At 39.3% G+C, this 27,956-nt stretch overlaps 1 protein-coding gene across 4 annotated transcripts in view; it reads left to right on the plus strand.

Annotated features, from left to right (window-relative positions):
- Positions 1 to 9,912: 9,912 nt before the first annotated feature.
- DTWD2 (DTW domain containing 2) overlaps positions 9,913 to 27,956 on the plus strand; it is a 107,009-nt gene continuing 88,965 nt past the window's right edge. For 2 of the 4 annotated variants that reach the window (XM_038171087.2, XM_038171086.2), the window contains exon 1: positions 10,133 to 10,399. In XM_038171087.2, the coding sequence (XP_038027015.1) occupies positions 10,239 to 10,399 (161 nt within the window). In that variant the 5' untranslated portion in view covers positions 10,133 to 10,238. Of the gene's footprint in view, positions 10,400 to 11,069; positions 11,117 to 27,956 lie in introns of those variants that run through there. The other 2 variants (XM_038171085.2, XM_072031716.1) reach the window with 2 other exon arrangements.

Raw genomic sequence — 27,956 nt, forward strand, 5'->3', positions numbered from 1 at the left:
TTCTAATTTCCTTCTACCTCAAAGAGTATCTCCAACTTGATTAACCCCAAGCACCCCAGTCAGAATCTGTAATCTTTTTTTTTTTTTTTTTTAATGTACCAAAATAATTGGCTCTTCTGTTTTTTAATAAATATTTATAATGTAAAAGGGTGTTTACACTGTGCTTTGAGCTTTATTCTCCTGACTAGAGAGAGGAATCCTTGTGGGAGAAGGAATCCCTGGACAATTACCTGGTGTTCCACAGCTTCCTCAGCCAGTGGTTTTTGTTTGTTTGTTTGGTTGGTGGGTTGGTTGGTTTGTTTTATTCATTCCTCTACATATGCACAGTGCAAATGGCTGCCAGAAGAAAACAAAACAAACTGAAAAGATTATATGAACTATTTTTTTGATAACTGTATGAAACAAACCAGTTCCTAACTTTAATTCCTACTAAAGAAAGTGGTATCTTGAGTGAGACAAAAAATTAAATTATTTTATTTGCTACCATGAATTTTCCTCTCTCTCATTTTTTTTTTTCTCTCTCCTATTCAGCAGCTACAGTTTTAGCTGCAGTGTATGCCTGAGTATCAGTGTTTAATTTGCAGTTTGCATGAATGCCATCACCAGTGAAAGAAGCAGTTTTCTCAGGTCAGATTCAGCTCTAGCTAGTGTTCTTGGTTGCTCACTCCACTGCCTTTCCATCACTCCTTGTTTTCCTAATTGTTAGGCATTTTGTTTCTTTCTGTCCTGACTGCAAATTAGTGCAAATTGTTTATATATCTTTCTACAGCTGTTGCAGCATTTTTCAGGTGTTACACATTGTTTGCAGCTGTGCAGCTTCTCTTCTGAGAAATGTCCTGTCTTTCCAAGTCTACTTAGTGTAGATGTATTTTTCCCTCAAACATTTTATTTCTAGGCATTTTTTTCCCCCCCTCACATACCTAGAGAGATCGATAAAGGTTAGTCTGCATCTTCCACCAATCTTTTCCACATTTTGGTCCTTGGGTCTTCTTTCTTCCTGGATCCATTTTTCTATTTGGAATGGAGGACTTATGTTCAGAGAAGAGGTTGGATCGTGTGGGCCATGGACTGTTGGCCCACAGCCTGCACCCATGGCAGAGTCTGCACTGGCTGTGCCTTACCAGGGCACTGCTCCGTGGTTTTGAGCCAGCTCCAGGTAGCAGCCTTTCAGCCTGCATTATATGGCAAGTTCAAGGCAGAGTCCTGGAACAAAAATGGTGCCAGTAGGCTCTTTGGGGTTCTTCCAAAGATTTCACAGCTCCCACTGATTTCAGAGCAGGCTCTGATCCTCCTGAGGATGTGCTTGTTGTGGGAGCGTCGGCCTATTGCTCTGAGTGACCAATCTTCCTCTTAATGGACAATGTTATAAAATACAAATATATGCCTTAAACTCACAAACCTGGTGTTTCTTAATATGGAAGCTTCCTCATAACACCCACATATGCCTCTGACTCCAGTTTCATTGTGCTGTTTTTAATGATTCTGCCATCCTGTTTTCTGTGATGGTACACAAAATAGCCTTTCCCTCCTTCTTTGTCTTCCCCTTCCTTCCTCTGCAGCCTCAGGACTAACATCAGGAGCCTGCACAGGGCAGTCCCAGAGTGCAAGCGCACCCTGCCACGCCATTTACCCCCATCACAGCCTGCTGTCCATGCAGAGGCAGTGTTGGGAAGAAACAGTCCCAGCATCCTTCTAAGCAAATCCCTCTTGTGGCTGGTTGCAAGGCCAGAGGGGATCTGCAGACTGCCAGAAGCCAGGTCAAGGTTGCTGACAGAAGATGATATTGATGCCACGTCCTGGGCTGTGAGGTACATTGCCCTAGGAGGTACATTGCAGGGCCATTATGTCTACACTGCATCAAGGTCTGCGCTGACATAATTATTTTAGGTATTGATCATGCCTCCTGCAATACCTACCAAGCAGATGGTAGAGCTGCAGTAGCCCATAATAGTCAGTACTAACACAACTATTTACTACACAATGCCACTCCATGAAACTCCATATTTAGGTTATTTAGCTTTGTTCAAAGTCTGCTCTGAAAATGTTAAAACTTCTTGGGAGAAGAGATTCAATCCAGTCCAAGGAAAAGAATCTAAGCAGAGCCTGGCAAAGCATTCAAATTACTCTATTTAAAAGGAAACTGGATGCTCAGCAAAATCGAAGGATCTCTAAAATAAATAAAGCAATTTATTTTTACTCTCTCTGATTTGCTAACTACAGGAAGAAAAAACATGTTTTGCTTGACAGTACTTTTTATTATGCAGACAGGTCTTTGTATGGGAAAAGGCCCATGAACTTCAGTGAAAGCTTCCTTAAATGCCTGAGATCATTAACAATATTGTTGGGAGGATGAAGGATTGGCAAGTGTAAACCAGAGTACCCAAGATGACTAAGAGCAACACAAAAACAGAATCACAGAACCCGAGATGATTCAGCACAGATAACCACAGGGGACATTATCACATTGTGTATCACTACTAATATTTTGTCTAAAAATGCCCTTAGTTGTTTGCATGCATCCATTTAACAGTTAAGGCTCAAATGTAAGAATAAATATCAGCTTAAGGGTATGGCTGTGATTTATGCAGTGTGTCTCAACATGGAAGACAGAGATTTGAGACAGTGCATCGGCACTGCTAGACGCAGAGTGAGAGGGCTGATTTGCCCTGTGGCAGTGAGCAGGAAGCACCCAGGAAAGGCCCTGGCCAGCAGTATGGGGCACCCTGAATCATCCCCAAAAATACACTTGCCAGCACAGAGGAGAATAAGGTCTGCTTTGCTCTGTTCTTGTGTGGATCAGACATGGCTTTCAAATTTCCTTCTGCTGGAAGTGTATATCTTGTAAATACACCTTAGTTTCTGTGCCATGTACTATTTTTACCTCTCCTAATGCAATGCATGAGGCTACTAACCTTAAAGTAACCTGTGCAGGCTGGTTCCATGTTTGCCCCTCTCATCCTTTGCAACCTTTGTGGTCTGACAGACCTTTGTGGTCTGTCCTCAAACTACATTGTAGGCCTACAAGAGAGGGCAGATAATCTGCAGATGCAGGCCAGCAATAACATGTAATACTAACTTAGGGTTTGATCTGTAGGCAGTGGCTCTGCGTGAATACCTATTTGGAAGAAAAGAGCTTTTCTGTCTTGCTGCACGCTTTCACATCTGTCAATAATTTTCCTGAGCAGTGTACAGATGAAGCTGTGAAAGACAGATGCTCATATTTTACAGACCGATAGTCTTATTCCATTGTGCTTTACAACAATTCTCAGCTGAATCTCCTGTGCCACTGCTGTTACCTGAGGCTTTTACACCATTTGATGTAGGCTTGCCTAGGAGTCTGTGTTAATGGGAGCAGAAAAACAGACCTATGGAAGGTATCATGCGGCTGTTCTGTGAAATTTCCCAGACTAAGCAATGGCAAGATGCTGCTAAGCACATGGGCATGAGTAAAATTACCCTGAAATTTCCCCTCTGAATTGTCATGTTCTCCAAATGACCCAAACCTCTTTGATTTAAAAAGAGCTACTTTTTTTTTTTTTTTTTTTGAGGTGCATTCTCATGGCCATGAATAAATCACATGCACCATCTTTCTTGTTTGTTTATACTGTTCTGATAGAAGGAACACTGAACAATATGCATGTTACATAGCAAGACAAGTACTGTTTGAACTTCTTTCATTCTTTAACTTTTTTTTGCTTGGATATTTGGAACAAAGGCAGTGCAGCCACACTTACTGTGGTAGAAGGAGCAGGGAGTATTATTCACTTGTGACTTACCACAGCTGCCTCCTTTGCCCACATAGGAAAGGACACACCAGTACTGGAACCTAAGCAGAAAACACTAAAGAAATAGAGTAACTGTGATCCCTATTTTCTCCCTGTGATTCTCCCTGTTCCACATCGGCTGAAGGGGCAGGTACAGGTGAATTCTCCATCAGCGCTTGTCAACCTCCCAGAGACACCTGAAGTGCTGGAGTCACCACCAGGGCATGCTGAAAACAAGCTGTCTCATAAGCACTCTAAAGCTTCAAAGCTGTGGGGACATATTGACTCTTACATGCAGTACTTTAGCTGATACCACTTCAAAGGCTACCTCTCTGCTGCTTGTTTCAGTATCTCCATCACTTATTTTCACCTGTTTCATTCTGCATTTGCTCTTTGTATTTTCAGATGGATTTTATAGCTACCAAATGACATATCAAGATTATATGACCAGCTATACTTGTGTCTATACAGTACATAGATTTTGATTTTTGAATCTGATTTTAGGCAGGGATTTTCAAATTAGCAATAAGTTCTCAGTTGACTATTACTGTAATGTGTTCCAGGTCACCCGAGTTGCAATTGCAGGCTGCAGTTACAGGTTTAGTAATTATAATTACCCTTGTTATTAACCCAGTATCAGGAGTGAGGCCATGGCACAATCAGCAGAAGAACTGTTAGCAAACTTTCAGACCAGTGCTGAAAAAACTGTGTTTGAAGATGTCTTTACATTTTAGAAATACTCACTTTTTTCTTTTCTAAAAAAAAAACAACAACAAAAAAAAAGTTAATAAAAATATGTTTCATTTACCTAGGATGCATGGTCTAAGCTGTTTCAAACAAGGAGATGACTCTTGCATGTGAACTTGTAAGATACGAGATGTTATGAAATGCAATACCAGTTTCTTATTCAAAATATGAGAGCTTCTTGCAATATATAAAGATGAAAGCAACCGAGAAGGTAGCTAATTTTTAAATACATAAAACCTGTGAGCCAGCTTTGGCACCCAAAATAATACCGTAATGTATTTCCCCAAATTATTTTCTCTTCCATACCCTATGCAACCTGCAGCGCTGAGCACACCCAGACTGCAGAAGCACGGCACAGCGCAGCGCGCCACCACCCGGGCAGCAGCACACACACAGGAAAGCAGTTTGTTTTTCCTGGCATGTGCGTTTCTACTGCTGTTTTGGATTTTTACCGACACCGGAGATCTGAACGATGCTAGCAGGGAGGGAGACGTGTTTCAGTCTGCAAGAAGGGGGTGCCTCACCCGGCTGCTGCCCGCCTGCCAGCGTAAGTTCGTCGGCATGGGCTGCCCCCAAATGATGGGCTTTTTCCTCTCCTCCTCATTTCTTCTTCCTGCATACTTATGCTAGCACTAGTACCTGGCTGGCCAAAGAGCAAACTGCACTGATCTGCCTGAAAATAAACCAGAGGGACAAACTTGCTGGGTGTTTGTGTGGCCACATGTCCTCGTGTCATCACAAGGGGCGATAGGGAGTTTGGGAAGAATGGCGAGATCATCACCTTCAGCAGCAGCAACAATTTATGGACATCTTCGAATTATGTATCACGTTTAGAAATATGCTATGTCTCTTAAAGTTTGCTAAATATGTGTAGGCTTAAACAATGTGCCCATCTGAGCTTGATAGAAGATGACTGGAGACAGCTGGCACGCAGCATCATCTAAGACCTGCTCCACTTCCAGTACCCACTGATCTCTGAGGTGGAACAAGCAGAGGAAGACTGGTTTTCCTCCACTTTTGTTTTACTGACAGCTCAAGGTGTGCATGCTTGTTGAAAACTCTCACTAGGACGTGTAATTCAGTGTTAAAAGTGATTGTCTTACCAGGCACAAATACTTGCAGAGCCATCGTCACCTGCACAGAAAGCACAAAACACCCAGTTAGATTGCCAACAGCCATGCAGGCATTTCAGTATTTATTGCATTCCTTAGGAGTAACTATCATTCTGCATAATTTGTATTATTCTGTGGCAATAAATGCAAGAAAAATGCTCAAATGCTGCTATTCAGAATATCTGCTAGTGTAATTCTGCCTGTGCCAGAGACTTCAGACTCTGCCAGTCATTTGCAAGTGATGAATGATGCCCACAGAGCTCTGTAGTCACACAGCAGTCCTCAGGCTCACAAGCTATTCTCTTTTCGAAATGGGACTAAACAATGTAAGCCACCAAGATTAAGCCAAGTGATACTTAAAAAACAAAGCTGGAGTCTGTACTGGTATTTGTCCTGCCCCAGTGCTTTCCATCTTCTTGGAAGATATATACTGTAATGTAAGTAGCTTTAAATAGTTCAGTTAAAATTAGTTCCAATGCAGATTCCTTAAAGGAATTGAGTGTTTAATACTGACAGAAGTAATAGTGATTCACATAGCACGTATCAGTCTACACTGTTACCTTTGCAAAATGGGAGACAGCTATCCCTAAATGAAAGGGAGAGGAAAAACACTTCCTCATATTTACTGCATGTGGAAACACGTAAACCAACAGTGTTGTGGTGTAGTAGTTATCTTGCAAAGTCACACCCTTACTATGCCATGGTAGCTCATTTGTGTAGTCATAACCTAAAATAAAAGTGTACATATAGGAATTACTGTGAGGCAGCTGAGATGAAATATTTATTTTGAGCCATTTCCTCACATGGAAATAGTTTGTAATAACTTTTTCTTACAGAGTATCTCCAGGCTGTAGAGAAAAAAAAAAAATAAAGTTTGAATGGATCAACATTATTATCCTCCAAATCCTGTGATTCTGAGAGGGAAACAGACTTGTGGAAAGTCTCTCTCTTTCAGCAAACAATGCAGAAGAGAGGAGCTAAAAACCAACAGCCAGCTCTGCCGAAAAAACTTTTATCAGACAAAATAAAGGAATAATCACTGTTGCAAAGCATTTTGGACACGGTTGCACAAATTTTAGCTCTTATGCTAACAGAAAAAAATGCAGGTGAAAATTAAGGAATAAACAGGATGTTTCTGCTGCTGCTGCTGTTCCTCTAGAGTATGTAAAAGACATTTCCAACCACTTGTTAATGACTAAAACACCTGAAATGAATTATGTGTTTTTCAAGTCACTTGCTGTCAGTTGTTACAAAGCAGTAAGTCATCAGAAATGACAGGCAAGTCCAAAGACTTTAAATAGAAAGCCTGAAGCTCACAAACTCAACAGATGGAGACACATGATGCATTCTACATTGTTCTTACTATGTAATCATTTTTTCAGTACTGGATGGCCAAATTTGTGTGTATGTGTGTGTGTATGTGTGTGTGTAACCCTTAGCTGCCCAGGCAAACAAACAGCATGGGATGGTTTATCCCCAGCTTTTGCAATTACTCAGTTATCCTATGGCAGGTCCCAGTATGGATATTGTCAGACTCAGCTTTTGCTCTTGAGCCTCACAGCATCTCTGCATGTGGAAAAATACTGCATCTCCAGTAGCAGCAGTCAGAAAATCCTTGGTGGGAGGTTGGAGTTGTGTTATACTGACCAGCTAGCTTGTCCCACTAAGCCCTTCTTTTTGCTTCAAAAAGGCCTGCATGAAGAGGTGGGCTGGCAAACCTGGTCAGCATGTGCTTGAGTCAAACAGAAATAAAGCTCTTCCCCAGAACTCACCAGTTCCTCATTCTGAGTAGTTCAGATGCTCCGAAACCTGTCCAGCATGTACCAATTGTCATCCACAGTGGTGTTTACCAACATAGCTGATGAACCCCCTTACAAAATACGCTAGCTTCTATATGTCCATGTAAGCTTCTGTTCACAAATGTTCCCAGCTTAGAGGGTGCTTTGGCAATGTCATTTTTCTTTACAAACAACAGCTGTCTTCTGTTGTGAGAAGCTGTGATAGAAAAAAAAAAAAAGAGAACAAACAAAAAAAAACACCTCTTCTTTCTCACTGCAGCATGAATGTTTGGGTGAGTATCTCCTGGCTTGCATTTTCCAACCTTGTTTCCACTTGTGACTGCACTTCCAGTTCTACCGCCTCTGAGTCTGGTTCACTGTTCTCTGTGCCGCTCAGTTCCCCAGGCTTGCTGGTGATATGCTGAGACAGCAGCTTAGCCAGTCGTGGCTTCCAAGCTCCCAGCTCTGCCTCTGCGTTTGCACCCTACACTTGTTGCTGGAGCCTGTTTAGGCAGTTCATCCTGCTTAGCTGCTGGCTTCTGGAGCAACCCTGTGAATGTATAGCTACGTATGCGGGTGGTCAGGAAAGAAAAAGAAGTCTGAATTCAACATCTGTGAGCCCCCATGAAAGCATATTCTGCGTGAGGCTGTAGCTTTTGCAAAAGCAGGTCATAAGCTCAGCAGAGTTTCATATGCCTTGTGTTGGTACTTGAAACCACGAGTTGAGACAGAGAGTAGGAACGTGGTACCTTGCACCAAACTGGCTAAAGCTGCTGGGGAATACCTGCCATTTGAGTGTGCTGCCCTCAAAAAGTGGCTTCTTCACATCTCCTGGAAACAAATATATGTCAAATTGAATTTATCCAGGGGACTTTTCTGGGTACTCTACTGGTAACAGCAAGAAGTGTAACTTGTTCTTACTTGGTATGAGCAAATCCTGGAATAAATGTGAACTGATTTATATAAGAATACACAAGGGATTGGACATGTAGAGGAATGGTACTTTCCATAAAATGTAATGGACTTTCCATAATCCGGTGAGTCTATAGATAGTCACCAAACATGTGATCACTCACAGTCCCAAAAAAGGGAACAATGCAGTACATGAAGGAGTATTAAGTGCAGATAAGAAGCTCCCAGTCATGGTGTCAACTGGGAGTCAGTGAATTTATAGATTGCAAACATAGATCCAAAGAGATGCTTTGAGTTCCTTGGGTCTCCAGTAGGATGGGGAAGGTGTTAATTTTATGTATGCACAGAAAATACTCAAGGTAGTTACGCATTAAATTTGTAGTGTAGTTTCATACTAGCCTGCAAAAAAAAGATTATCAGGAAGTCATAAAAATATTGAGACATTTCTCTTAAACTTGTTTTAGACTCTTTGGCCTAGAAATTGTGCTTCTGTGCTTCTTGTTTTGTTTTGTTTTTAATGACTATTTGGTGTCAGATTCATAGTTTGATGGCCCGTAATTACAGAAGTTACTGGTCTGTTAAGTTCTGGTAAAATGTGTATATAGCAAACACTAACTCTGTCCCCCACAAAAACTAGGGTTGGGCTGGTTTTAAATTCCTGTTGCTTTTGTTTGTAGTCTAGAACAGCAGTGTTCTGAAAACAGGAACCCTATAAATTCAGACATATGTTTTAGGCATGGGCAGTTTATCCCAGCTTGGTCTTGTACCAACATTTTACTTTGTTTTAAACTGCCCACTTTGTTCTTCAGATGGATATATACAAGAAAAGCTATATTTGTCTGTTTAGCCCGTGGCTTCTCTCTGCTACATTTGCCCATTTCCTCATCAATGAAGTCACCCCATGTACCTTTATTATTACATTTCTTTTACGCATCTGTCAGTATATTAATTTTATTCTGTGCGTGTATCAGACTAGAGTGGTTTACAATGGTTTGTTTTTAAGCTTATGACTGAAGCTGATTATCCTTACAAGACTTGCTATTTCTGGACTCCCATGGGAAGCTGTGAAGACATGTCCAGGCTCCTGTCAGGAGCACTGCATGGGGTCTCCTTTTGGCAACTGGAAGTGTGAAGATGACCCTGGTCTAACTCAACAATCCTGTCCACTATGATGGCACTACTTCCAATAATTAGCCAAAATAAATTCTTTGCAGTTTATACCAACGTGTCTTGTGACAATGGTGTCTTTCAGTTAAGGGAAAACTGAACCTTTTTTACCTCTGTTGCCCCCCAAGCCTGTATTAGGTAGCATATAATATTTGCAATAAATAACTTTATAATTTTAAATTTGTAAAGCAGTTTATTGCGCTCACAGCAATTTTACAGCCAGCTTCAGAAAACCAATTCTTTTGATTAAAATGTATTCTAGTAGTAAGAAAATGAGTTTATTTGCATTGTATGCAACTACAAAATAAATAAATAAACAAATAAATGGAAAACATCTTGTGTGTGTACCTAGTACCACCAAGTCTGAACTATACCAAATGGCTCTGAAGAACGTGAATATGTAAAAGTGATGTTTAACACGCACAACATGGGGACAACTCGAAGTTGATACTTTCAGGGGAGGACCTTCTGCTTGCGGACTCGCTAATTACTGCACTCCAGTTGCTTTCTGGGGTCAACTACAACAGCTTTGGCGACAAATTTTATTTCCTTTACATTTGGGGCCGGCAGCCCAAACCCTTGGCTCGGCTGCACTGGCTGAGGGAACACGAACCCAATCCCACCTCACGCTGCCCGCCATTAAGTTTGGGCGGCGGCGGAGAGGCGGGGCAAATGGCGGGCGGCGCCGCGGCGCCTCTCCCCGACCACCAGCGCCCCCGAGCGGCAGCAGCGGGCAGCGGCCCCCCTCTACCCCCGGCATGGAGCGAGGCGGCGGCAGCAGCGCTGCCGGCCCGTCCCCGTCCCCGTCCCCGTCCCCGTCGCGGTCCCCGTCCCCTTCCGAGGACCGCGAGTGCTGCGCGGGGCTGTGGGAGCTGCCGGTGGAGCGCTGCGAGAGGCGGCCGGAGTGCGGCCGCTGCAGGTGAGGCGCGGCGCGGCGCGGAGCCGGCGGCAGCGGGAGGGCGGCCGGAGATGGCGGCGGCCGCTGCGGGCCGGCCCCCGCCCCGCCCCGCCCCGCTGGCCGGAGGCTGCGCCTGGCGGCGGGGCTGGGTGCCCCGCGGGGCTGGTCCCCAGCCGGCTGCTGGGAAATGGCGTCCCCGCTGCTGGCAGGGAGGGCAGCGGGGCTTTTAGTGGATTGAAGGGCGCTGGGCGAGAGCTGCTGTTGTGCTTTCATGGAATCGTTAGGGTTGGAAAAGGCATTCGAGATTATCTGGTCCAAGCGTCCCCCAAACACCAGTGTCACTCCCTAAACCCATGTCCCCAAGCACCACGTCCAGCCTCTCCTTGAACACCCCCAGGGACGGCGACTACATCCTTCTGGTGGAGGGAGTGGGCAGTACCTCAGTGGCTCCCGAGGCAAAAAGTTTGTGCAAAAAGCACCAAATAAAATACTATTTAATACTTGTATTGATTTGATGCGTTGCTGTTGATTGGCAAAACAAATAGATACCTGATTTTATGAAGTGTAGGTGTGGTCACTATAAAGTAAAGCTCTTCGAAACTTCAGGAGACCACTTTTGGTGAGGTTCCTGTAAACAGGTCTTGTAAGTGTTCCTTAAATGAAAGCTGATGAGATTTACTAGCAGATCTGCTACGTAAACATTCTGATGCTATATCCAAATTCGACTACATCACAAAGGTATGTATAGTGTCAGTCATAACATTTGTAAATGTAAACTTACATATTGAAAAAAAACAAACATGGGTAATGGTTGATGGCCAAAGTGAAAACTGGACAGATGAATGACTTCCCTTTTGCTATTCTCATTTTCTTCAAGTAGTTTTAGCTCAGGGGGCTTCTTGAGCCAGATTTGGCTTTGTGATTAATATGTCCCACTTAATAGTTTTGCTGCTGTGTGGTCTTCTCTGAACCCATGTAAAATTACTGTTTCCACAGCATCTTGTTGACAAAAAGACACCTCAGGCCTACAAAACCCAAATTGGAAGAATTACCCTTTTTAGTTTATTTTGATTCTGGCTTCTACCTTCTTCTTTTGCATGCAGCTTTCAAGGTGTGAGTGAGCTGGAGATTTGCACCTTGGGTAATGTGTTTCTGTTTATTTTGGTGAGGACCCTTCCTCATGCTGTGACTGCATAGTTTCCTGGTAACCTTTGGGTAAGGGACTTTGTTAAATGCCTTTTGGAAGCTCCAGGTTGGTTTTTACGAAGTAGAACACCCTCTTCTACGTGTTTGTTGACCATTTCTGAGGTCCGTAGTAGTCTTGAAAAGCAGCGTTTCCTTTTGCAAAAGACACGCTAATTCTTCCCATGTGAATCACAGAATTTTGTGAGTGTTCCCTAACTGTATTTTTAATTACAGTTTCTGCTTGTGTGAAATTTTACCTGTGGTAGATTTTTAAGTTGTCTCACATTTTCTACCTCTAGTCCTGAGGGGCCAAGGAACTGCGAAATGAGAGTTAACCTGCTGTCATTCAGCCATTTAACCTTGAGTTCTTCTGTGATGCCTGTGGGGTGCTGCTGATTGTTGTTTATTTTGTCAGTGTGTTTCACAACCTCTGCTGTATTTTCTTCAGTGTTGGACAGGCTCTCTGATGAGTCACATACAAAAATGGTTTTCAGAATAGGAATCTTTTTTTTTTTTTCATAGTAAAAAATGATTGAAAGTATTTACTCAGCCTGTCATCACCATGTAGTGTTAAAACACTGGCTTTCTAAAGAGCACTAAATGAGATCTACTTGTTGCAAAGAACACTAAAAGAAGTGCAAGGACAGAAAGAAGGGAAGATAAAGAGACCACGTGCTTTTTAAGAAACAAGGAGAGTGATGAGTGTAACAATTAAAACAAAAAAAAAGTTTTGATGGATATTGTGATGACAGACTGCATTGTGCAATCAGTCTCTTTGTGTTTTCTCTCCACCATCTACCCCAGGAACAGCTTAACTAAACCATGGTTTTCATTGAGCATAGCATTCTGAGGCACAGCTTGGAGTAAAAGTAAAAGTTGCACTTAGGCAACTTAGGCTATGTCATGGGAAATATTGTGAAATGTGATTTTTACCCTGAATATTACCATGAATGATAGTTGGGGGCAAGTATCTCTAAATGAATTCCTAAATTTTCTGAAAAAGTAGATTTAAAATAGATTTTTCCTGTAAAGCACCTTAGTGGATGTGATTTAAGAGTATCTGTACTCAATACTTGTAGTGGTGATAGTCTGAATTCAGCACAAATGCATAGAATAATGGGTTTTCTTAAGCATGATTTGGTGATCCCTCATGGTGACTGACTTTTTGATATGGCAAGACAATTGACTTACAGCTTCCTAGCAAGTATTCAGTCAGTAAAGATGTGAAAAGGAGATGTAGGAGGAATAAGGTAGGTAAGTTTTCAATTTAGATAAAATGAATGACTTGTGAATGTTGAAGGAGTGGAGTGTTCGTAAGTATTATGCTTTAGAGAGCTTTTTTTTTTTGGTAGCAGAGAAAGTGGTGGCATTAGTGATAGCTTATGATGGTGAGTTTAAATTAAATATTGTAAAGAAATTTTATGTTTTGAAAGTTTTTTTTTTTTTCAGCGTGTGTGTACGCGCAAGTGTGTGGAATGGCTTGTTTACAAAAAAAAAAAAAGAGATTGTGAGAAATGATCCTACTCTTCAATGGTGTTAGAGATGGCAAACTGCTGGTGCAAAAGAAGTACGTGCAGTGTACTTCATGCTGGACTGTTCTTAAGGCTACAACTTGATAAATATTCTGTTTGCCTGCCAAAACCAAAAGGTGAGTGGTGATTAACTTTGAGTCACTGATGGCTATCTGGTCAGTTTTTAAGGCTTCCTTGGCAGACCTAGTTGTTGACTTTACCACCAGGAGTTGAATCCCTACTCCCATATATTTTAATTTGAGAATAAGCTCAGAATAGCATCCAAGTTTCTGCTAGTATATAAAGCAAAATAAAGCAAGCCCCACAATAGAATCCATACACAATCTGGTGTGATGTGACGTGGTGTGACAGTCTTGGAGCCACATAACAATTTCAAAGTGTGGGTCAAAGCTTGTTCTTTTTCTGGATGCCTGTTGTGCTTTTAGGCAAAAAAAACATTTGGTAGTGCAAGAGTGATAAATGTAACTGTGAGAATCATTTACGATCTATGTTTGGGCATTGCTTGGTCTCAGTTTGTGGGCAATCTGAAATCTCTACTGGAAACTCCTGTATGTTTGCAAGACTTTTTGTTGTAAAATTAGGGTAACAGCTGGTGGTGTTCTCTTAGGTTTTACTATGATACATGCTGTGATACAGTATTTGTGTTTCAAGTTAAAAAAAAAAAAAAAAAGAGAGAGAGAGAGAAGAACTTTAATCCTTTAATGCCATTGCTCCCTGTGCCTATATCTAAAATATTACATATACTTAAAATTGGTGTTCCATGTGGTTATGTGTTAATCTGTTAAGGTCAGGAGATAGATAATGACATGTCTGGATAATGAACAGTCTGACTTCATACTTTGAGAAAAATATAACGTTCTTAAATAAGTATCCAATACTTACTAATAGTCGTATTGAGTCCTACAAATACTGAGTGAGAAAAAGTAATGTGATCGTTCTTCAACACAAGTAAATATATGCAGCTGCTTTACAGCGCATCGGTAAGGTATTTAAGTGTAAACATGAATTTTAATGTTTAATTAACAGTATCAGAGAAAGCGAAATAAGCATGCATTAATTCTTTTAGCAATGCCTTGTGCATAAATTGCTTCTTAGCCTTTGATTTCTTTGATGTTCTTAAAGTATGAGCTGTAGGCATTTATTTTCACTGCTCTAAGCATATTGCAATTTTTTACTTCCTGAAAGTACTGGTTGCTTATCACTGTTTAAATAAACTGCTTATGTAACTAAACCTATATATTTTCCTATGGTTCATGACTTGTAAGACATGACTGACTGTTTTGCAATGTAAGATATTTTTAAAAAGCTTCATGCATTTCCTGTTATATTTGCTTTGAGAAAAGGAAATATGCGTGGTGACAGGCATAACTCGAATGGATTTTACTATGCCAGGTTGTTAAGAAGTGCATTGAGGGTATTTTATTTTATTTTATTTTATTTTATTTTATTTTATTTTATTTTATTTTATTTTATTTTATTTTATTTTATTTTATTTTATTTTATTTTATTTTATTTTATTTTATTTTATTTTATTTTATTTTATTTTATTTTATTTTATTTTTATTTTTAATTTTTATTTTATTACTATTAGTATTAGCACTTTCAAAACCTCCTAAATCCGAACAGTATGTATTTATGCTGTGATTATACATATCCTTTCTGCCCTGTTCTGTTAGGGTCCTGAACTCTGCCATCTCATGGTCACGGCAGCCAAGGCTGCCTCTAGCTTTCACACCCCTGAGCAGTTCTGCCTTGTTTGTACCTACAGGGTTCAGCACAGCAGCTTCCACTGGGGGCTTCTCAATCACATGAGCTGGGAAGTTAATATCAAAGCACTCAGGTCTGTATTGTTTGAGCCTGGCTGTAGTCCTCTGGCAGATACCAGGAAATGCCCAGGAGGACCAAGACCTGTGAATGTAAGGCTTTGTCTAGTTGTCTGAAGAAGGCTTTGTCTCCTTCCTGACCAGGAGAGCCAGAGCACTACAACGTGATAAATATTGTTAATAAATTAATTATAAAATGCAGTTATTTATAAAAAATATAAATAACATTTACTGATAAAATTATTTATACAGAAAGTTTTTAATAACGAGTTTTAAATAATAAAATTTAATTCTGAGATGAAGTGAAAAACCTGTTGACATAGTCCTTTTAAAACATGAAACTGACCTCCTAGCTTTCCTTATTCACAGTCAGAGGTTACGTTATGATGATGCCACATACCAGAGTTTACGTGGCAGAGTCTCAGAAATGTCTGCAGTGTCAGCATTTGATGAGGAAGGTATTTTGGTAGATGGTATTCAGCATTTTGCTGATATGTCTTAACAGAACATGTGTGAGGAGTGATCATGTTGAAGAATTTAAATCTCAAGTCTGCATTTGGACATGTGTGTGGAAGATTTGCTCACTTTTCCAGTGGGGAGGAGGGCAGCGCCCAGCAGGAAGACATGGTGGCGAAGTTGTCCTTAAAACAGCTGTCCTTAGCTGCAGCTGCTAATAGCAAACAGGCTGAATTGTTTCGTCTGTTGCATTAAAACTGAAGGAATCCACAAGTATTAAATCCTCATGGAGTCTTGCCTCTACAGCTTAACTTAATTTTCTTGTAACTTTTTCTGTGATTCTGTGCTCTTCACCCAGAGGGTGGTCGGACACTGGGACAGGCTCCCCAGGGCAGTGGTCACAGCACAGAGAGTGACAGAGTTCAAGAAGTGTTTGGACAATGCTCTCAGACACATGGGCTGATTTTTGTGTGGTCCTCTGTGGAGCCAGGAATTGGACTCGGTGGTGTCTGTGTGTCCTTTCCAGCTTGGGATGTTCTGTGATTACTTTGCAGAAAACACAGTGCATTTGCAATTCGGTGGTACATTTGTGTTGATCCAATATCTGCATGCGTGATTTTTTTAAACTGTAGCCCAAAATGTGGGCACAGCATTCATTCCCTGAAGTGGTGAATTGGTAATGCCTTTGTGAACTAGTTTCAACACAGATAAGCATGATTAAATAGTTAGAGAAAATATAATCTTGCCACTCACAAGTTGTGTTTCTTCAAAAAATAGCTAGAATGTTGGCAAAGATTTCTCACCTCACTATTGTGAAAGTAAAATACTTATTTTTTTATTCTTATAATTTAGTTATTCTTCTGTACATAAATCGCTTCAAATATATATGTAATTTAATACAGAGAGGTAGAGATGCACATGTGTTCCAGTTTCCATAAGCTTAAGCAACTGAGAATAAGAGATCTGGTGTAAATTGTGCCTGACCCTGATCTGGCTCTTTGTCAACCCTGTAGCTATCACGAGTGGCATGGGGAAGCGCTCTGTTGCCATGACAGCTTTCTTTTTGATACCTCATTTATGTATTTGTAGCCAGACCTGAGCCAGCCCCCAGACTTTGAGCTGATTGTGCTGTACTGGCCAGCTGAGAATCAACAAGTTACTGTTGTCTCTTGCTTAAACATTTGCGCATTTAAGCAAAAACATTCCTTAAAGGTTTTATAGCCTAATGCAGGGTTATTAAACAATAAACACTTATTTTTACAAATGCAAAAAAAAAAAAAAGTATTGTGAAAACTTTTTATTTTTTGGCCTTGCAGTGATTTCAACTTTAAGTGATTATGTATGTTTTCCTGTCATTGGAGCAATAGAGGTATTTAGGCAGTAAATAATATGTCAGCTTTTCTGAAGAGGTTAAGAAATTTTAGTGGAGTTGTGGGTGTGGAAAGCAAGCATGCACAAGCCTGAAAGTCCCTACCAGTTAAGAATTACCTTTATCTTTCTTATATGAATATGTCTCAAGTTTTTATTTTTTATTTTTTTAGTAGAAAACTCTCAAATAAAGGACTTTTAAACTATGCTAAGAGGGACTCCTGAAATTACTTACTAAGAAATAAAGTACGTGTAGAATTTACCAACTACAGGTAAGGTTGAAGCTGGACTGAAATTGATACATACACCAAGATATATGTAATTTGTATCACATTTTAGGAAGAGATGCTATAGGTAAGCCAGAAGAATGACCAAGCGGTAGTACAGTTCCCAAGTTTAATGCCTGTTATTTCTTTTAACCTTGCCACGCTTTTATTAATGTTGCTTTAAAATGACTGTAGTGTGCATATTAAAATCTGTGGCTTGTATTGGTTTGAAATATAAAATATCAAACTAAACATTGTTCAGTGGGTTTCAGTTTATTTCTATTCTGCAATTAGTAGTTAATGTATCTATAATAATTTATCATGCTGTTGTTTCCTTGTCCTGAATTAACAGTAATGACTGGTGCCAGTGCTGTTGATGAATTGAAAATTTTACTGACTTGAATGCTACTTCTTTCTGCTCGGCTAAACTTCAAAGGCATTTATTCATTTCCTATTATATTCTGAACAGACTAATGAGTACTGACCTTTTTAGGCCACTTATTTTGTGCTTGGCCAACTTAGTAGGCATACATTTTGATCTGCTGGAATTAAAAAAAAAAAAAAAAAAAGCCAGTGTCAGGCTGGCCACATCCTTTTGACTATGGATAACTAAGTGTTAGTAGGAGCACAACCAGAGACAAGAACCGCAGCAGAGAATAATCTTGTTAATTAAAGCAACTGTAGTGCCTTTGATCTGCTGCTTTTCTGTAATTACATCAAGAGTAACTTTGCCTTGGGGATGGTAGTTTATTGTAAGAGAAGCCAAAGATGTTTCAACAGTGATCAAACCTCCTCAATTTAATCATATGGGATACTAAAAATACAAATGGTTCCTTTACAAGAATTGCTATTGATTTTTATAAACATAACACAAAGCAAAAACTAAAAACCAGTATGTATTTTTTTCCTGTTTACAATAGGATGGTTATGAAAGTAGATGAGAGCTGAAGACTCTTATCTCTATACCCAAAGGCTTGGTTTAGGGGCAGCCAATTCTTTAATTTTTCTTGCATTTTATGAGGGAGAATTTGGCAGAATTCTGTATACCCAGAATTTTTTTTTTTTTTTTTCCTGCCTTTCTTTCCTTTCCTGAGAATGAATTGTCAAGATCTTCTGACTTCTTCCACCTGTAGTTTTTTCTCATGCCTTTCATTTATGTATTTTTCTTGTCTTCTGTTTCAGTTACAAAAAGTGGTTGTTGCTGTCATCTCTCCTCCCAGTGGCTGTATTTCATTCCATCATCTGGTCCCTGTTTCAGATTTACCCCTTTTAATGTTCATGTTTGTTACTTCTTCATTTTTTGAAGTCAAATACTGTCTGCACTGGATTTGGTTTTCCCATGGCTCTTTTATAGCTTTAACTGGATCATAGTTCTGTTCCATGAGCTCTGCTGAAATGTTTTTTGTCAAATTCTTTAGTATTTTTTGCTTGGAACAAATAATCAACCTTTGGATTCCTGGATGTCAGCCTGGTGCTCAACTGTGTTGTTACTGAAAGCACAGATTTCCTTTGCCTTTTAAAACATTGTCCTCAGCTACATGTATTTTTACCTGTGTCTTCCTAGGTACCATTTCCAAGTTACACCAATTAGGCCTATCATTTCTGTAAGTTTCTATAAATTATTTTCCTCAGTTCATAAAGCTATTAAGCTTCTAAGTCAATAATGAGGACCTTCAAATTGTAACAGATGGTTTGGGTTCACTTGTCTTCTCACAAGCATCCAGCTGCATCAGCTTAGTCACATAGAGGAGAACGTGTCCTTGCTGCACTTCGTTTTTGTCTTGCTTGGCCGTATGTAAAGGAAACAGATGAAGTGTGTCCTGGGAGTTTCTTACTATGGCTCTTCTAGCACATCAGTAGTAGATTGTAGATAATTTATGCTGTAAATGTGAATGGTGTTTTTTCTTACCTAATAAGAAGTCAAATACTGTCCTGGATCTTTACTTCTCTCTACACATTTTTCTTAATTGTGACCATATTAGTGATTGATAACACACACACACATACATATACATATATTATTTTTCAAGCAGAAAATCAACTGGCATCCAAAATACTAGACATTTTACATAAAACTCTGTGTGCATGTTCCTTAGGTTTTGGAAGGAGCATCTTAAAAGGCATATCTTTTGAACATTTTTTTTTCAGTGTCTAGCAATACACCCTTAGAATGTCAGTTACAAAATAATTTCATTTTCTTGTGGTGTTGTTGAAATTGTCATTCTTTCCAATACTTCTTTCTAGTTTCCGACCTTCAATTCTTCTAGTTATTTCAAAAGTTCAGTTTAATGAAGTTGAAAATAGGGGAATCATGTGAACAAGCGATAGAATAAATGGACCAAATTGGAATGAATGTGAAATGTTCAGGAATGATGTATTCAGATGTTCACATCAGAAAGTGGAAAGAAGATACTCCTTATCTTATATAAAACACCTATAGTTTGTGGGTTTGTTCAGGAAGCCAAACAATCTGGAGAAATCCAGTGCTGGAAAAACTGCCATGATTTTCCATGTGAAGAATAAAAACAAAACAAGTTACTTTAGATACTAGATGTCTGTTTACTTTTCTTCTATATTCTAAAAAGAAAAAAAAAAAGCATTTAAAATTGTAAGAGGAATACAGGATATTTGTTTCAGATGGTAGCCTTTCCAGCAATACTTTGAATGCATGCTAAAATGGCAATTGCTAAAGCTAGAGGCCTGGATAACCTTTTTTATCCAAGATATTTCAAGAGATGTCAGTTTCAAAATTTTCTTTTGGTATCTAATTTTTTTTTTTTGAAGTCTTGAGTAATGGGGTGAGGAGTGGAGGAAAGCTAATGCTGTGATTACGTGTATTTAATTTCAACTTCACAGTGGTTACCAGCTTGACATAATTCTTCCAGACTTTAATGTTAAAAATCCTACAGAACTTGACATAGAACCATATTTATTAAGAAAATGCTTATTAGCAGGGGATTTTTAATTTTCTTTTTTATAAAGCTTGTAATACCTCCTTACCTTCTTAGATATGATTACGTATTGAGTCAGTAAAGGTACTGATATAATTCCTGTGAAGAAAAAAATATCAGTGCTGAAAAAATGATAGAGCGAACATTAACATTGAAAATTAGGTAGTCTCAGTGCAACTACAGTCAAGAAACCTAAACCCACTACTTCTTCAGTTAATCACCAGACAAACTTGGTTTTGGTCTTTGTGAGTAATTCTTCCTTGGGTGACAGAGAAAAGACAATGATTAATGACTGTTTTCTGATCTTAGAAGATGGATGGATAGTAAGAATTGTCCTTGAGTAATCTGTCTATGGGAACAAGAGCAGAAGTCATGTATCTAGCAGCAGAACCACGTGGTGGAAGCTGCAGTTTTTGAGAGGCAAGTGGATGTTCCCTGAGTAATGGCAATCTGCAGCTTAACAGATGGGAACAGAGTTCCAATACTTTTTATAAGAAGAACTTTATTTTATAGGAGTTTTCAAAAAGCAGCCCAGACATAAGGTCAGGCTGTTGAGAGGACTGTGACTATCAGTGACTAGTTTTGTTAACACTTGTTTATATTCTTAACTGGTAGAAAATAGTAAATCAAGAGGGTGGTGTTTTAGAAAGAAAGGTTCTCAGAAAAGCAATTTTGGCATTTCTTTTGATTTATTACTTTTATGGGACAACAGTGGTGGTCCTCTTCAGTTTTATAATATATGGAACTTGTTTTTTTTTTTTTTTGGAGTTCTGAAGCGAGTATTACACTTAAGTAGTTGGGGATTAGTCCCTTTAGTGTTTCCTTTAGTATCTAGTGAGACTTCATTTAGAAACTTGGTAACTGCTCTCTCTTTATTAAGTGTGTTTATCAGACTGAGCTCTTAGTCTGTAATATCATTAGGATTTAAATGTGTTTTGCACTTTTTAATATAAGTGCTTGTTAATTGTACTCTCTAATAGGGAATTTCTTCATTAAAATACCAAAGAGATGAGCAATTAAATCCAGATGTGGTGTTTCTCTTGGAGACCTACACCTATCTCCAAGTTCTCTTGAACTTGGAATTTGACCATTTAAGTTCTTTTGAAAACCCTCATGTGGGCAGAAACAGTCATTTAGTTGAATGATGCAGTATGCAATGCATTAAGTTGCTTTTAAGTGCCTCCTTGAAGGCCATCTCCAAGTTGATTAAAAAAAAAAAAAAGGCCATCAAGTACAACAAACTTTCTTCTGCATATTTGCATCTGCGTGCACTGTGGAACTTAAGCAGAGGTGCCATACCATTGCTGAATGGTATGTATGCATTTTAAACTCAAGCTGTTTCAAGGGATTTAGAAATCTAAGTATCTTAGAGCTTCAGTCTCTAAAACTACTTTGGTAATGTCTTTGACATTTATAACAGTACAGTGGTTATAGTCCCTCAAACCCTATTTAGTTATTCTTTAATGCCATTCTGTTATGAGCCACTGCTTTGGTTTGGTATTTATTAAATGTTTGCAAACGTAGGTTGTGTAGCAATTTTGAGGGCGAGCAGGGGGAAAAATGAACACCGGCAGTAGCAGAGGGCTAGTGAAATGTACCGCAAAAACAAGCGGGGGAAGGAGAGAAGGAAAAACAGCAAACCCACATTCATAGCAGATTGGTTAACAGAGCTAATAGTATCTAACCTGGATGACAGGTTTTGAGGCAGTGATGGTTATATTTGAGTGAAAAATTTTGGAAACTCATTTGACGTTTCTTGACAGTATCCTGGTAGCCAAACTGAGAAGATACAGATGAGGTGAATGTGTCTACAAATTAAGGAAAGAGTTGGCTGACTGTGGAGATCCAGTGATCAACAATTAACAGCTGATGTGACAGCTGTTTAGGAGAGGCTTTCTTGGGGATTGATGCTGTATCAGAGGCTGCTGGTCATGTTCCTGTTAACCTGGTTGACGGGGTGGAAGGCATGAACAGCAAGGCTGCAGGTGACATGGGCTTGGGAGGAGCAGCTGCTGTACAGCAGGAGGGTAGAGCTGCCATTCAGGGAGATGTTGAAAAATTGTCATTAGGAACCTCGCAAAATTCAGCAAATTCAGCATCATACACTCAGGCTGACCAAGACCTGGCAGCACTGGAAGCCTGCATAGGGGGTGGTTTGGGAGCCACTTTGCAGCAAGGAACCAGGGCATGTATGTGGTCAGCAGGTTGAGTGGGAGCCGCAGCAGTGTGGCCCAGCAGCAGAAATGATCCAGCTCATGCCAGGCTGTTTAACTAGGCTGTAGCAAAAAAAAACCAAAAACAAAACAAAAAACCAAACCAAAACAAAAAAAAACACAACATAAAAAACTCAGAGTGAGAGTGGTGTAGTACTGGGGCAGGTTGCTTGTTAAGGCTGTGAAGCCTCAGTTTATGGAAGTGCCCAGGTCAGTTTGCTCAGGGCTTTTGAAATTATTCCAGCTTTGATTGGGAAGCTGGCCTAGATGACCTCCAGAGGTCCCTTCCGATCTGAACTATTTTATGAGTCTGTTTATAGCTTTGCACTCTGTGCTCTGCCTGAGCTCTTACCTGTAGCCTCTCAGAACAGGCAGTGCTAATTTTCTCAGCACAAAATCTCACTGTTGCGGTGCATGCCATTCCCATCAGTCTTCTAATGACGTATTTAGGTGCTGTCTATCCTCATTTTTGTTGGCTTTTATGAGAATGCTTGCTAAATACAGAATGTTAGTTACACAAGTTGTATTTTCAAGTTGCACAAGAAAGGTTCATTTCTGCATTGGACTTTCTTATTTGAAAGGAGGTATTATTGTAAGGAGCTTTTCCTCAGGAATGCTGTTAGCAGGGCGCCCTGAGTTCTCATTAGGTACAAGTTAATGTGGCTCCATTAGTTAATGGATTTGTTGGGGGACTGCTATATCCAGCATTTAAAAGCATGTGTGCTTAATTGGTTGTATACTTTAAAAGCAACATCTTAAAGTATTGCCAAAATCTTTAGAGTAACTTAATTAACTTGATGTCTAGATATATACATAAAATATAATATATAATAAGTAAAAATCAACATTTTAATGAAATCTAATAACTGTTGAATAACAGGCTTATTATTTTAAAATACATTATTTATTGTATTACACCATGAAATCAGCTTCTATTTGATAAGATTTATGTGGAAGATTGCTAAATCAAAATCAAAGTGAAAGAATGTGCAACAGAAGTGCCTGCTATTTAGAAAAAGGACACTAGAGTGTAGTATAGCATTTATGTACTTGTAGCGCTACGAGGTATCAGAAAGTCTGCCAAACAGGACATTAATCTGCTTGCATACTGCCTTTTTCATACGGTTTATAATTTATAGTCAGAGAACTTGAATATAGCTCTAAACAAAACTCCATTCTTCTACCACCTATGACAGAAGTGAATAGTTCACTAGAATTAATTGAAAGTTGTTTAATATTTAACCATTTCCTAGCATTGTTTATTCATCATATAAAGCTCTGTTAACTGTTTTTTTTATGTGGTTGGTTGGTTTGTTTTGCTTTCAGTTGAAGATAAACTGCAGTGAATGGTGGATTTTCATTTTAATGTGAATGTGTTCTGCTTTTTAGAAGGCATCCACTTTTATGTTCATGCTAAATATGGATTGGAATACGCTTTCTGTTGTGGATTCATCAGTTTTACCAAAAGAGAGCATAGCAATAAATTACTTTTGTTTCATTGCTTTTTTGTTGTTTGTGAAAGGAAAAAAATAATAATTCATAGCTCTAAGAGATTGGTTAGGGCATTGTGGCACGGATTGGGAGAAACAAAAACTTAGCTCTCCTTTTAACTTACTTCTGAAAGACGTGTGGGTTCTGAGCCTGCTTTCATTTAAAATGAATGGTAGAATTCACTTCTGAGTTAGCTTGGTGCAAGACTGAGCTTCTAATTTAACTTCAATTTCTCATCTGCTTTGTTTCAAGCTAAGATTTGGACATGGTTTGCTATTAGCAGACAGTATACATGGCAATAGACTGTCCTTAAAGTAATGTATTAAGTAAGGAAATGTTGCATAGGTAGGCCTAAATTTCAAATGTTAAGAGCTATTACTTATGTGGAGATAAAGTTACTTAGAAAAGTCAGTTGTATTAATTACGTGGTCTGTGTTTTTTTTGGTACAAGAGAATGTTGTGGATGTAACCTAGAAAAACTAACTTCAAAACAAAACTGAAAAATCTTCATAAAAGTCTTGGAAACTTAGTGCTAGAAGTATTTATTCTTGTGTAGATTCTTGCAAGGTTTTCCTTACTGGCAAGCTGCAATTATCCTTTTTAAATTAAAAAAAAATAAAATCCAACAACAAAGCATCAGCGGATGAAGCTGGTTAGCATTTTCACTTCTACTTTTAGACCAGCTTTACTCAGCTTCAGGTGCGTTTTGGACCACTGGAGGCAGCTGAAATTTCCTGTCATGAGCTTATTAGGGCAGTGTCATCATCCTTCCCTTTCTCCAGCTGCCCTCTTCCACACAGGGTGCAGGAGAGCCTGTGCTCCCTTGCTCCAAGATGCCAAACTGGGAGGGAGAGAGGGAGAAGGGCTGGTCAGCTCCAAAGTGTGAGGGCCTCGTGCTGCGGTGAGGGGCCTCAGTTTGGGCAGGTACATGGGGGGCCAGCAAGGCCTGAGGCTGAAGAGTGACCTGGCCTGCTCATCCTGGCTGGTCAGAGGGGTTCATCTGCTGTACAGCTGCCCAAGAGCCACGTGTAATACATTTTTGGTCCCTTTCTGGATTAGCACGACAGCTTGGTGCCAGCAGAGTCAGCTGTGTGTGCTGTGTCTGGTGGCTTCCCTCACTAGGGAGGAACTTTTGCCTTCTGCTCTGCAGGCTGAGGGGGAGGCAGACGCAAACCTCCCTTGGTCTGCACTAAGGTTTTTCTAATACATCAGTTTGTAAGTTCCTGTGTGTGGAGCTGCAGGTGTTAGCAATGCACTGGACTGGATTGTCTTCCAAATCTATATAAAAACATAACAAAATTTAAGAGTAATTGTGTCAGCTGCAATTTAAATTTACATAGCTATTATTTGTTGCTAACTTAAAACAGGAACTGAAATACATCTAAAAATAATCTTGCTTGTGAATGTATTAATGCTCACTAACATGCCATTCCTTGGCGTTAAACAGAATTTATTATTGGATGAAATTCTTTGTTCCGAAGCCTGCTGAAAGTGGAGCGGCAGAGGGTGTTGCAGGTGCATCAGTGGGCGTCGGGATCCACGGGTGCCTGGTATGGGGTGGTGGGTCCACCCGAGTCAGGTTTGGGCTTGGTAGTGTTTGGTGGAGAAGCCACACAGCAGGTGCTTTCAGTGTTACGAACAACTTCGTTTCTTTGTACTGTTTTATAGCTTAATGGTTTCTTGACCTGCTCCAGCCCACGTCTTTAAGATCACTTTAAGCTTTTTATTTTCAGTACTAGTGAAGAAAGTAAGATAATGGAGATATTTCCAGCCAGGTTAAGGCAGACCTGCCCAGTATATCGTGTTGCAGGTAAGCAGAAAAGGCAACAACACCACTTCCAGTGAAATGGCTGCTCATGACTTTTCTTCTTTTCCATGTGTGCACCTTTAGGAAGAGGAGTAGATCAGATTCTTTATCTGTCAACAGACATAAATTAAAGAAGATTTGAGATGGAAACTTCAAGAAACTCTGAGAGCATTTTTATAAACATTTTGCGTTCTTACATTGCAAATAGTTTGCTGCAGCATTTAGCATTTTCAGATGTAGGCATTTCTTAACCAACTTTGAAATAAGCTACATGTTAATTTAAATAAGCCGTGGCTGGACCCAACTTTATCACTTCAGGCCAATAGCACAATTTCTCATTTTTTAATTATTGTTTCAAAGGCTGAAATAGTAACAAGCATTTGTGGAAAGAAAACTCTTCAGCTGGAAACAAACATTCAAACACGTACTTCTGTAGTCTCGCAAAAAAAAATCCGTGGCTAATGATATCCACAAACTTCATTTAACTTAGGAAGCATTAATTTAGGAACTCGATATGCTCTTTAAAATATACTTCTGTTTTTACTTTATGCTGTTAACTAGTTTGTTCTCTGCATATGTACAAATGGGTGAAGTAAGATCCTGATTTTATACTGTCAGATTTTTTTTCCCCCTTGGGTTAGTGAGATCCTCTGTTTCCAGGGAAATTCTGTGCTTTTTTTGGTTACGGAATTTTGCTCGTCAGTGGCAGCCTCTAAACTTAGGAGGCAAATTTGGAATTATATGGCTGGCAGTGTAAACCTTCAGTTTAACTTCCTAATCTTAATGTCTCAACTGCTCTGTTTAAATGCCCTTAGTGCTTCACCTCATTCAATAAATTTAAGGCTCTGCTAACTGTCTGGCATCAAGCTTGTCAGAATGCCAGCTATTTTGCCAGACTGTAGAGCCAAGATGCATGAAAATGTCAGCAATTTCAGGCTCATTAGGTTTTGGCTTTTCTGGCCTCTCTGTAATGAGTCCAGTGCTGCATAAGCTAAATGCTATTTTTTTATTTACTCCTATTAGTTATTGTGAAAACCACAGCCAACTTTAATATATACGGTTGAAATAGTTGCAAGGGTGTTCTATTGATTTGTTAATCTCAGTTATTTGTAAGGAAAGCTGCCTGCCAAGGTCTGCTTCCATATAATAGGTTAAGGAGATATCCATGGTAGGTGTTTTGTTCTTTGCTTCTTAGTATCTTTTTTCTGTTATAGCACTGGAAGATATTTGTTGTTTTTAATATGTTCAGTTTAGCCTTATAAAGCTGTCATGAAAATCATGGGCTAAAAAACCTTGAACTTAGTTGTTTGTCCTGTATTTATGATACAGTTGGTCAGGCAAAAAGGCTATTTGCCTTGGAAAATGGTCACATTAGCAGACTGCAGAGTTTGAAGTCTTTCATACAGGTGGTGTGGACCTTGTCCATGTTTCTGTTATATGGAATATATTCATTGTTGTCTATATAGCTTTAGCATGAGAATATGTGAAAGAACACTTGATGTTTAGCATTCATACAAATGCTGTACTAATGAATTTAATAAATTTGTTGGATAACCCATTCTATTATAATGCCAAAGCCTGGAGTGAGGGTCCAAATTAATTTAAAATGCTTCTAATGTAATTGCTTGTCACTGTGTTTTAAATTTATTCATAAAACCCACTTCACCCTTAAGAGTCAATTCTGTAGGATCAAGTGTCTTTTCAATTTTAAAAATAAATAAAGTCTGTTTTACAGTTTACTTAGTGTTCAAGACTAATATGAAAACTATGATTATGCAAAACAGAAGGGAAGCCTGGAATGATGCATAAACTACCAAATACCTGAAAGGTTATTTCTTTACTAATTTCACATATTTATACAAATCCTTTTTTTTTTTTTTTTTTTTTTCCTTGGGAGAAATACTCACGCGCACACAAATACATTTACTTATTTGCCTATTGTTTCAAGAAACACAGTAGCTGGTGTTGTTTTCTGAAAGACCCGAATGTTGTCCTTAAGCAGAACTCCGAGCTTGTCATGACATAAGGGACTGCTTATATCCCTCATCTCCAGAGAGCTGCCTTTACTTGTCCAATTCTGGTCTTAAATCTAGGAAGAATGACACCTTGTAATCTTTGTAAGCAATGCTTTTCAAATGTTTTGCTTTAGTTGTTCAAATCCAGTCTAGCTGAGCTTTGACTGAAAATCATTACACACTGATGGGTGTTTGGTGCTAAAAAGGAAATGAATTGGTGATATAAATCCCTTTTCCAATGGTTGGGTGCCAATAGCAGAAAACACCAAGATCAAATTCAGCACTAACAGAATAGCTTCTCTAAAACACGCTTTGAAGATAGTTTGGATGATTTTGCTTTTCTTAGATATATTTTGTTGCTTCTTCTTCGGTGGGAGCTAAGGACATGGCTCCTAAAATGTATTGGGTTGCTCTGAAAGTAAATAGTAAAATAGGACTATGCTCCTGTGTAAAAGTATAGTCTGTGCTCTT

This window comes from Anas platyrhynchos, chromosome Z, assembly GCF_047663525.1.
Source record: "Anas platyrhynchos isolate ZD024472 breed Pekin duck chromosome Z, IASCAAS_PekinDuck_T2T, whole genome shotgun sequence".
Classification (NCBI taxonomy): Eukaryota; Metazoa; Chordata; class Aves; order Anseriformes; family Anatidae; genus Anas; species Anas platyrhynchos.